Genomic DNA, 12105 nt, shown 5'->3' with positions numbered 1-12105 from the left:
TTTTCCTGCTCCCTTTCCAACATGAACATTGGGTGGAGGCAGATGTAACTTGCAGCTCGCTTCTCTTGTTCTTTTTAAAGATTTAGACGGGTGGGTGGATGCATGGACAAATGGATAAAGGGATACGGAGATGGATGGATGGATTTAGAGCTGCGACTAGATTTAGAGATGGTGGATGGATGGATTTAGAGCTGCAGATAGATTTAGAGATGATGGATTGATGGATGGAGGGATGATCTAGAGCTGCAGCTATATTTAGAAATGATGGATTGATGGATGGATGGATGATCTAGAGTTGCAGCTATATTTAGAAATGATGGATGGATGGATGGATTTAGAGCTGCGGATAGATTTAGAGATGATGGATGGATGGATTTAGAGCTGCGGCAAATTTAGAGATGATGGATGGATGATGGATGGATTTAGAGCTGCAGATATATTTAGAGATGATGGATTGATGGATGGATGGATGATCTAGAGCTGCAGCTATATTTAGAAATGATGGATTGACGGATGGATGGATGATCTAGAGCTGCAGCTATATTTAGAAATGATGGATGGATGGATTTAGAGATGCGGATGGATTTAAAGACTATGGATGGATGGACGGTGGATGGATAATGGGATAGATGAATGAATGCAGGGAATTAGATGAATACACGAGTGTGAAAGACACAATGGAACATCCATCCATTTGATCGCATTCATGGGGGTTCACTTTACACAGTCACATAAACATTCACTATATTTCTTCCACAAAGACTGGGTGAAAATGGGCGACAAAAATCCCGGAAAAAGTGAAAAAAAGTATTTGTAAAATATTGATTTTTTTGGGGGTTCTTTTACCGGTGATATGCGAATCCGCGGGTGCCAAAGTGTATATATTTGTCACATGATTCAACTGTGAGGAATCTAGCTGATGGAAATTGCAAAAACATTTATTTTTAAAGAAAAAAAACTATACTAACATCTTTTTCCATCATTTCCATACTCTTGATCATCACACGCTTACACACACACACACACACACACACACCCCCACACACACACACACACACACACACACACGCATTACCTGGAGGGGTCTGAGATAGTCCTTCCCCCATCCCCTACCTGCTTCCACCCCATACAGGCCTTCACCCCACATGCTCATCTCAATTAATCACCCAGCAAAACAGATGTCAGGAACAAAGGAAGGATCTGCAGGCCTGTGGCATAAAAAAGGGGGAGGGGAAAGAGTAAAGAAAGGGGGGAGCTGGTTGGGCAGGGACAGAAGACGAAGGAAGGATGGAGAAGAGGGGAAGAGGGGGGAAGAAAGGGGATGGAAGGAAGTAGTAGGCGAGGAGCTGAAGGGATGGATGGAAGTAGGAGGGAGGATTGCAGAGGGGGGGGGGTTGAAGGAGAAGAGGTAGAAGGAAAGATGTAGGAGGACTGTAATATTCTTGATATCCAACTTAAGGTCTATGTACTCTTCTTTGTCCACTAGTAAAACAATTCAGGGCAATAGAAAAATGACTATGTCTTACAAGTAACTTTTTTTTCCTGACTACCAGTGCCACTGGAGAAATGTTATAAAATTCTACTAATTGACATGTAGTGCTTTGCTTATAGAATCAGTAGCACTTATGTACAGTCAAACTTCAAACTGGTCGCCCAAAAATTGTAGTTTTGGGGAAAAAACATTAGGACCAGTAGTGACATTAAAAAAAAACTCTACTCATCTAGTGCTCCAACAATAGCGTGCAGACTAGTGCAGTTTTGCCTCACTAGTGACATGTAGTTATCCTACTAATATGCCAAACGTGTCCTACATACAGTAGTGGAAGGCAATAATGGAAAAGTGTTATGAGTAAGACACTGATCCGACTAGTGTGCTGAATTGTCTTACTATTAAGACAAAGCATACTAGCACATGGACCTTAATATGGGAAGCTAGCATGCTAGCAGAGCTTCACCCCATAGGCCAAAATTAGGACTATGGTAGTATTGGAATAAATGTTACTTGTAAGACACAATCACTCTTCTATCAGTTTCCCTTAGTTGTTCTACTAGTGCCCTGAATTGTCCTACAAGTGAGTACAAACAACATACTAACACATGGACTTTAAGTAAATAAATGCTCATATGACTTTCGATATGGGAATGATGTCCAAAGGAGCAGCAAGTGGCGGTGCATTCAAGTGTCCTTTGCAACGCAGGACATTTGCACTTTGAATGCAGTTAGCATGTCATCTTTGACCTTGTGTTTCACATGTGACAACTGTGTTTAAAAAAAAAAAAAAGTACGTATTTTAAAAAGAAGAAGTTGGACAAGACAACAAAAGGCCCTCCGCCAGATAAAAGAGCATCTACAAAACAACGGGTAGCAAATGACGCCCCGCCGTATTGAGCACGAGCACGCCGAAATAGAGCAAAGATTGAAAACCTGCCAAGATAAAGACAAAGGCCCGCGTTTGAAGTGTCACTTTTTGCTGCGATACTGTCACAAAACAAATGGCAGCCTTGACAGCTCCCGGCCGCTTTGAACGCCTCGCAGTCATCTTTTATTCACAAATGCAGATTTTATGCCTTTTACAGCCCGGATTGTAACCTGTTGTTAAGCGTGCGCTTCCCGCTGATCTCGTGTTGAATTATTGACATCTACATAAAGTACAGATGGAGAAAACGTGAGGAGGGTGGCTGAGGGGGAAAGTGGGAGGGAAGAGGAAGAAGGGATTTTTCACAGGGAACAAAACAAATGTGGCGGCCCTTCAGTCGGGACTTCGTCCACATTTTAATATCGTCGCTATCATGTCGTGGTTATAAAAACCATCAATAGTATGCAAAAATGCATTATACCAGCATGCAACATTTCCACATACTGCACGTCATCCGGATCAGTACATAATGGTTATGTAGCATGGCCAAAACATACAAAATATTGAATCCCATTGAGTCCCATTGCTAATTTTTGTAGTTTGAGTTACACCTGCTGATTCTGAAGGTCCTGGAAGATGAGATTGACATGGCAACAAAAAGAGGCTAAAATCTGATTGGACAAAGAAAAGTAACAGACAAATGTAACAAAATGAAGAGAATAGACTATCAGGAACAAAGTAATGCAATTTCATGGAATAAATATCATTTAGATTGTAAATGTAGGGCTTCTGATTTGTGTTTAGGCCAGCAGAGAGCGCCTATGACTGCATTTCATTACATTATAACATGCTTTTATGTTTATGAGCCCAAGCTGGGAATCTTCATATTGCACTACTTCACCCCACCTCCGTCTCTCTCTATCCCTCTCTCTTTTTCTCATCTGCCTGTACAGTGAGTCACAGCACGCGTCGGCAAGGCAGACAGCCGGGCAACCAGTCCTCCGTCTCGCCTTAAATCACAGCAGCTCCGGCGGGACTCTGGATAGGAGTGAGAAGGATGAGGAGGGGGAAGGTGGGGGATTTTGCAGAATAAAACAACAACATTAGACCACCTTTTCACCATGACGTCACACATACTTCTGGGGTGGCAATAGTTCAGTCATTCTTACGGTAAACAAAGCCTTATATGTTACTTGAATAAGGCAAAGCGATTTTTTTTTCTCAGGAATATGTTCTATGCAGGCCCACTGGTTGAAACATTCTGATAAATATTACGTTTGTGGAATAAGTGTCCACCCGTTTTTAGCCATCGCTGGGGGCAGCCATTTTGTCACTTTTGTTGACTGAAAATGACATCACAGTTGCTCAGGGATCAGGTAACAATCAATCAAAGCTCACCTGTTTTCTGAAGCTGAGCCATGATTGGTCGTTATCTGAGCCCTGAGCCACTGTGATGTCATTTTCAGTCTACAGAAGAGACAAAATGGCCGCTCCCTGGGATGGCTAGATTTTACTGCTTAACTCATATTCCACGAACATAATATTAATCTGAATGTTCTAGTCTTCCCCCCAAAAAATCCAACAAAAACAACTTGAAAGTCTATTTTAATGAAGAAAATCACTTTAAAATCTTGTACTTTTCAAACTGAAATGGAAAAGAATCAAGCCATTTATGCATCATAATTAAGCCATTGTTGCACCTTCTGGTGTGTGTGACTTGGTCACATAAGGCCAGTATAATACACAAAACAGTCTCAAGACTATTCTAACTACTAGTACAGTAAGAAAGACAGAAAGCTGATTGTTTTTAGTTGTTTTTCGCAGAGGATAAAGAGTATGTTTGTCACTATTACATGTGTTGATGCACCATTTATGTTCACGCATATGTTGCTTCAACCATTATAAAGCCGCCACATACCGTAGATACTACTTTTAAGCCCGTCTATGGCATTTTGCGTTGTTTGTTAGTATTAAGATGAGCTGTATTTTAGGCAAAGTTGGCTTCTTCTTGTGTTCAAATGTAAGTTGTTTAAATGTTCATAACAATAGCAATACCAGCGCTGTTTTCATGAGCCATTTTATGACATTTACCATTATGTGCTCGCATTAGCATTAAGCTAGCATGGGCATTCTTAGGGCAACGTTGTTTGGTTATTTTAAATACACAACGTGGGATTCTCCTTTTTTATGTTTAGTTTGTTTAGTTTAGTTTGTTTAGTTGACAGTAAACTTCAAGCGGGAGCGGCATTAAACATCTCAAATGTACTTTTTGAAGAACTGTTCTGTGAGCTCATCCTTCCTTCGTCTTCTGTCCGTGCCCAAAGCAAAAGGTTCTGTGAAAAAAAATGGCAAAGTGGTGAGTTAGCGAGTATAGTGAATGATTCCCAACATCAGTTAAAAGTTCATCTAAGGCAGTCAGAATGAAGCCAAAAATGACTCATTGTCTCAAAACGCAAATTAGTGACAACAGTCACCACGAGGTTGTTAAAACTGGAGGACGTGTTGCTCATCGCTCATTTTGCGGCATTACCCTTGGGGGAAAAAAAGGGAAATGAATGGTTGTTTGTGTACGGGCTGTCTGGTGAGCTGCTTAGTCATAATTATTTTGTATGCTTCTACAGTTAAAAAGCACTCAGAGTCTGTTCTAAAATATCCGAGTTGTGTCATCTTTGACTCCATCATCTTTCACACACACACAAACACGCACGCACATACACGCACAAATCTCACCCCACTTTTTACTCATCACTCGCACTTGCTCCACTCTCTCTTGCGAGTCGGTGTCAACTTGTGTTTTCACCTCAGTGTCACAGCATCACACAGAACACGCACACTTACACAAACACGCATTCAAACGTCAACCCCCTTTTCACCCATCACTCGCACTTGCTCCACTCTTTTGTGAGTCGGTGTCAACTTGTGTTTTCACCTCAGTGTCCCGGCATCACAACACGTACACACGCAAGCACGCACGGAGATGCTGGCTTAAGTTAACATTGTGTGACACGCTCTCAGCCCTGACCCCAGGTCAGTCATGTGAGCTCCATTGTACCCTATAGCGGATAAAGCGATTGGAAGAGATTATTCCAGCGGTGTTGATTGAGAGGTACTGTACACACAATACAGTCATCCCTTGTGTCCTGCTTTGGATACGTTCCAGACCACCCCTGCCATAGACAAAATCTGTGAAGTTTTTACTACATACATACATTTACCCTGTATCATACAGTTTTATAAAGGTTTATGCATAATACCAATACAATATGCAAGTGCAGTTCTTATTTTTGTCCACTTGGGGTCAGCATCCTCATGCCCTACAGCCGTATACTATTATCTGTGACTGACTGCGAATGAGAGTGTATAGTTGGCTGGCTGTTAAGAGTCTAAACGTGAGCCATTCTGTGTTGAGTGACTCAACGGCAGTTGTGGCAAACGGCAGGCAACGGCTGTGTCTAACTTTAATCACTTGTGGAGGGAATGCAGTTTGTTCTAAGTAGTAGTGCTGGACTACATTAGCTAACAATGTTTACTTCACCGTAGATGTGCAGCGGTGTAACTTGAGCCTGTTGTGCTTTGCAATAGGCATAAGCTTAGGCTTCTTGGAAGTCAAGTCAAAAAATGTTCTTTACAATATGCACCCCCACTAGTCTAAACACGGCATTCTGATAAATTTTTATGCGTTCGTAGAATAAGTGTTAATCCACGCATTTTTAGCCATCTCCGGGGGCCGCCATTTTGTCTTCTGTCGACTGAAAATGACATCACACCTGCTCACAATGACCAATCATGGATCAGATTCAGAAAACAGGTCAGCCGTTAAAAAATCAAGTGCATTTTGCTGCTTAATTTATATTCCACAAACGCAAAATTAATCAGAATGCCGTGTTTCAACTAGTGGGCCTGCTGGGAACATATTCTTGAAATAAATATGTTTGCGTTGACTTCCACTTAAAGGAAACAATGCCAATACTAATTTAATTTTCATTACATGGGCCAGCACTACTAATTGTAAAGATCCTGGCAGGATTAGAGTGGCATGGCAACACAATTGAGGCTGAAATCTGACTGGACAAAAAAAAAGTCTTAACATACTCATACGTAAGATGAATGTTACCAAATAAAGAGAATAGACTGTAGCAAATAAATTTGCCAAATTTCATTGAACAAATATTAAAATTGATGTTGTAAATGTAGGTCAGTGCTTCTTAATGTGTTTAGGCCACCTATGATGTTAGTGCAGTCAAGCTAAATGGCCAAAGGGTTACAAATGAGTTCTTGTGTGTGTGTGTGTGTGTGTGTGGTGAGCTGTTAACGAAGATATGCAGAGAGTGGGCTAATTGGAGTTAATTGGCCATCTGTCTGAGCTCGGTAGCAAACAGGGTCATTAACAGACACAAGTAGTCCAGCCACGGGGGAAACACCGTCACTCATTTTCCACATTTTTCCCTTCTCCTCCTCGTCTCTTTATATATATTTTCATTGTTGTCTACAATAATAATAACACTACTTATATTTAATTAAATACTGCGCTTTTGTTGCATGAGGACAGGACAGGACAGGGTGTTTCTAGTTCTACTTCTTCCAACAGTGTTGAGAAAGTTGTCATAGGTTTGACTGATTTCTGCTGCCCCCTGTTGGACAAATTTAACGACTGCAAACAGAAGCCAAAAAAAGCCTGTATATTGTTGTTACGAAAAATAAAAAAAAAACACTGAACACCCTTTGGGGTGGTGAAATAAAAGAAACAAACATAATGAAACACAGTCAATTTAAAATCTTACCAAAACAGAATTCTAGAGACAGCCAATTACAAAAGATTTAAAAAAAATAAAATTGAATTCATTCATTCAATATATGAATTCATTTTTGGGGAGTAGCTTTTTAAAAATAGTGAATTATATATTAGTCAAATATATTATTATCAGTAATCATACTCTTATTGTGTGTTGTTTAATCTCCTCAGTAATATATTATTAAACTAATTTCCAATTATAATACATTATGATTATCACTTTTTTATAACAAACAATAAAATTAAATCAAATAAAATGAGCTACACAGTGCGAGAAAACATTATTCGTATATAAATAAAACAGAATAAAACTTTAAAAAAATGTAACGCATAGATTGGTTATTTCTCTCCAAGATGAGGTCAACAATGTTTTAAGTTCAAATTTTTATGAAAAATGTTTGCACAAGAGTCATTCATTCTCGTTTGCAATGTTATCATTTATGCCCATTTTAACTATAAATATCAAACCATTTATTGAATAAAACACATTAAAAATAAACGTATATGTAAACTAATTTATTTTACTAAAAGTTTGCAGGTTATTTACATTATAATAATTATGGTGTATATTTGATCACGTAACGTCTTTCACAAGCCATTCATTGCAACAATAAATGACAAAAGGAAAAGCGTATCGCAACATAGTTACCGGATAAGCTAACAGTTAGCTTTGCGTGTTCCCTTTTTTTTTCTTCCGCTGCTTTCTTCTTCTTTTCTGTTTCCCGGCAGTCCGGAGGGCCCTGTGGTTTTGTACTGCCTTTCATATGCCAGTCTTTGTACTACGACACATATCGTTATATACTGTATTCTGTTGTTGTACTGTACAACAACAACATATACCCTAACCCTAACCCAGGGAAACCTGCCGATTTCCCCCTTATAAAAATCGGTCAACGTGTTAAAGAAAGTTGCCATACGTGTCCACTATCCTCACTTGTGACAACTCCTCAACTGAGAGAGTGTAGCTTCACTTTCCTCCGCTCGGTGTCGCTGAGTTAGAGGCTAGCCGGGCTCGAAGCTAATCGACTTTAGTCAATAGAGCTGCGGGCCGGCTATTAGAAATGCCTCCAGAGGTCCCACAGCTACAGCAGCCTGGCTCGCGAGAAAATGGACATGTTTTGAATTCCCACTAGCCGAAAAGTTTGTTTTTGGCCGGGTGCGATGAGCTGGACTAAAGGACGCGTTGTTCAGGGAAGGCTGGCGGCACAACGCTTAGACGCCTTATGCTAACTTAGCTCGTGGCATTAGCCTCGCTGTCCGGCTCGGTAAATATTACCCACCGCTTCAGGATAAATTTTCTGCCTTTTTTCATTCGAACGGCAACAAGAGGAGTGTGAGATGGACTGCTTTAAATTGGTTTCCACGCTCTGACGCTAAAGTTTTTCGTGGGCTCGCTAACAAGGGCCGCATTGTTTCCCCCTCCTCCTCCTCCTCCTCCCTTTCCTCATGTTTGAAATGGAGACAAACGTTTCGTGCCTTTTCCCTGAGATTCTGGCCATCATCTTCAGCTACCTGGACGTGAAAGACAAAGGCCGGGTAGCCCAAGTGTGCTCGGCGTGGAGGGACGCGTCCTACCACAAGTCAGTGTGGCGCAGGGTGGAAGCCAAGCTGCATCTACGCCGGGCCAACCCTTCCCTCTTCCCCAGCCTGCAGACCAGGGGCATCAAAAAGGTCCAGATCCTCAGTTTAAGACGCAGCCTGAGCTACGTGATCCAGGGCATGCCCCACATCGAGAGCCTGAACCTGTGCGGCTGCTTCAACCTGTCGGACAACGGGCTGGGCCACGCCTTCGTGCAGGACATCCCGTCGCTGCGGGTTCTCAACCTCAGCCTGTGCAAGCAGATCAGCGATGCCAGCCTGGGCCGCATCGCCAAGTACCTGAAGAACCTGGAGGTGCTGGAGCTGGGCGGCTGCAGCAACATCACCAACACGGGCCTCCTCCTGGTGGCCTGGGGGCTGCACCGGCTGAAGAGCCTCAACCTGCGCAGCTGCCGCCACGTGTCGGACGTGGGCATCGGGCACCTGTCGGGCATGACTCGCAGGGCGGCCGAGGGCTGCCTGGCGCTGGAGAAGCTCACCCTGCAGGACTGCCAGAAGCTCACCGACCTGTCGCTCAAGCACGTGGCCAAGGGCCTGGGCGGGCTCAAGGTGCTCAACCTGAGCTTCTGCGGCGGGATCTCGGACGCGGGCATGATCCACGTGTCGAGCATGAGCCGGTTGGGCAGCCTCAACCTGCGCTCGTGCGACAACATCAGCGACACGGGCATCATGCACCTGGCCATGGGCTCACTGCGCCTATCGGGCTTGGACGTGTCCTTCTGCGACAAGGTCGGCGACCAGAGCCTGGCGTACATGGCGCAGGGCCTTTACCGGCTCAAGTCGCTGTCGCTGTGCTCATGCCACGTGAGCGACGACGGCATCAACCGCATGGTGAGGCAGATGCACGAGCTCAAGACGCTCAACATCGGGCAGTGCGTGCGCATAACCGACAAGGGCCTGGAGCTCATCGCCGACCACCTGACGCAGCTGACGGGCATCGACCTGTACGGGTGCACCAAGATCACCAAGCGGGGCCTGGAGAGAATCACACAGCTGCCCTGCCTGAAGGTGCTCAACCTGGGCTTGTGGCAAATGACGGACAGCGAGCGCGTCAGGTGAAAACCACCTTCGGCGGATACCGAACTATCGAGCGAGAGAGCGGCCAGACGTTTGGCGGTTCCGGGTTCCAATCTCGCTCCAACCCCCGCCCTTCATATTTTCATTTGCTTTCCCCGGGCGCTCCAGCTCCCGCACACATTCCAAAACAGTTGCTTCATCGAAGACGCAAAATCAGGGGTGCCCAAGTTCGGGGGAGGGAGACGTCGAAAACAGGCCGGATTGGGGTTCTCGAGGACCGAACTTGGGCACCCCTGCTCTGAATTGTCCGTACGTGTGAGTGATTGTTTGTCAACGGTGTATGTGCCCTGCGATTGGCTGGCCACCAGTCCGGGGTGGGCCCCGTCTCACCTGCGGCAAGGCATGGGCCGAAATTAGATTGTGACGGTATGATAACCGTGAGCAAAAATCTCATGGTATGACCGTATTCAAATTACAGCTCTTAAAATGACATAAAAAAAATATTGAAGTACCTAAAAACAGCATTTTTTTCCCCGGTGAACACATACTATGTTATTTTTAAACAAAAAAAAATAGAACATTTAGTGCAGAAGAAATGGATCAGGTTAAGTTTAAATAAGTAATTGTTAGCATTCTTCAGTTTCAAATGTCCTTTTGCCCGTGAGCTATTTTTAGAACAGACCCGTGTCCTACTCATGTTGTCCTTGGGCCTAACTAGCTACGTTACGCGCCGAGAAGGAGAGAAAGAAATTTATTGGAGGCAATGTTTGCCTCTAGTCAACTCTGCAAGCAGCCAATCATATTGTACCCTGCTTAGACATCCCCTCCCGAAAAAGATGATGTCATTGCCGGTGACAGCCGGTTATTGAAACCTTAACTTTTGAAAACCACGGCAAGCCGTCAAACCGGTGATCGGCCCATTCCTACCTGTGAAACCAATGACTAGAAGCGCTATAGAAGATGGATTTTTTTTTTTTTTTTGCAGCAGCAGCAGCAGCACGGTGGACTATGCGGTTGGCATGTCTGCCTCACAATCAAATGTTCAGGGTTCAAATCTCAACTCCAGCCTTCCTATGTGGAGTTGATATTCTCTCCATGCTTGCATGGGTTTTCTTCTTCCTACATTTCAAAAACATGCACGTCAAGTGAATTGAAAATTCTGCGTTGTCCAAAGGTGTGGATGTCAGGTTGTTTGTCTACAGTGTATGTGCCCTGTGATTGGCTGGCGACCAGTCCGGGGCGTGCCCCGCCTCTCGCCCAAAGTCAGCTGGGATAGGCCGGAGCGACTTAATCGTGTGTACAGTTGTTTAGCTACCTCTGCCACACACACAGCAGTGCCTACAGCTCAGTGCTAGATGATGACATTGCATATTTTTGCGACTCCAGCACAAATATTGCTTTTTATACAAACTCAAAGCAAAATCATGGTAATAATAATAGGTAGGCATTTTCATTCTTAAGGCTGGCATAGCTACTGGAATTTTTACTCCCTTTTTTGGCTGATGTAATTTTTTAACAAGCAATATTTTTTGTATGGAATAATTTTGTACTTCAAATTGAAGTTGTTAACACATTGTGTAAAATGCGGCGACGGTGTCCCGATAGGACGCCACATGAAAAGAAAATTCACTGTGCCACAGTACTACGGCCTTGTGACTGACGGCTGTAAAGACCTTATGCAATAAAGGAGCAAAAAAAAAAAAAAATTTTAAAAAAGTGATTTTTTCTCATGAGGAGCTTCCAATGATAGTCTTGAGTATTTGTTTAAATAAAACAGTAATTTAAGATGTTTTATATTCATACTGTAGTGATATTTATGAATAAAGATGGCAAATATGTTTTACTTGCTCTCGCATGTGCAGTTTTTGAAAATAACAAGAGTGGTGTTTGCCTTGTATATACTGTAGTGTACACATACCCTATATATGTACTGCATACATTTACAATGTGTGTGTGTGTGTGTATATATATATATATATATATATATATAATTATATGTATTCTATACTGTATATATATACATTTATATATAATTATATGTATTTTATACTGTATATGCAATAATGTTAAGGAATTGTATACTTTTCTAAATTTGACCAGTCAGACGCAGTCTTAAATGTGCATCGCCATCCAATAGTTGAACATTATATAGGGTAATTGCACCTAATTAGCTAAGAATGAATTGAGCTTGCTTATTTTGTTGCAAGAAAAAATGTAAAGCTTTCATTAGATAAAAATGTCATTTCTTTAGGTACATGTGAAGTATCGCAATATCGATATAGCTATATTCAACAACCATATAGCATGTTTTTACAATATCGTGCAGCCCTAATATATATA

General features: G+C 42.7%; 2 protein-coding genes across 3 annotated transcripts in view; one reads left to right on the top strand and one right to left on the bottom strand.

Moving 5' to 3' along the window:
- LOC147149004 (genetic suppressor element 1-like) overlaps positions 1-8926 on the bottom strand; it is a 63052-nt gene extending 54126 nt beyond the window's left edge. For both annotated transcript variants that reach the window (XM_086028073.1, XM_086028075.1), the window contains exons 1-3: positions 7799-8926; positions 4624-4690; positions 3264-3395 (exon numbers count right to left, since the gene is read on the bottom strand). The gene's annotated coding sequence lies outside the window, so the exon portion shown is untranslated. The remainder of the gene's footprint in view (positions 1-3263; positions 3396-4623; positions 4691-7798) is intronic.
- Positions 7995-11608, top strand: LOC147149003 (F-box/LRR-repeat protein 14-like). Its single transcript, XM_086028078.1, has one exon. The coding sequence runs from the start codon at positions 8596-8598 to the stop codon at positions 9805-9807; it is 1212 nt and encodes a 403-aa protein (XP_085884204.1). The 5' UTR covers positions 7995-8595; the 3' UTR covers positions 9808-11608.
- The last annotated feature ends 497 nt before the right edge of the window (positions 11609-12105 follow it).

The sequence above is a fragment of the Filicampus tigris genome, chromosome 4 (assembly GCF_054856515.1).
Source record: "Filicampus tigris isolate MCC_2025a chromosome 4, RoL_Ftig_1.0, whole genome shotgun sequence".
NCBI lineage: Eukaryota > Metazoa > Chordata > Actinopteri > Syngnathiformes > Syngnathidae > Filicampus > Filicampus tigris.
Note: the sequence above shows the minus strand (reverse complement) of the source record. Positions and strands in the feature narration are given on the sequence as shown.

Excerpts from the sequence above, each read along its gene's own strand:
- LOC147149003 (XM_086028078.1), top strand. The coding sequence starts at position 8,596 with ATGTTTGAAATGGAGACAAACGTTTCGTGCCTTTTCCCTGAGATTCTG.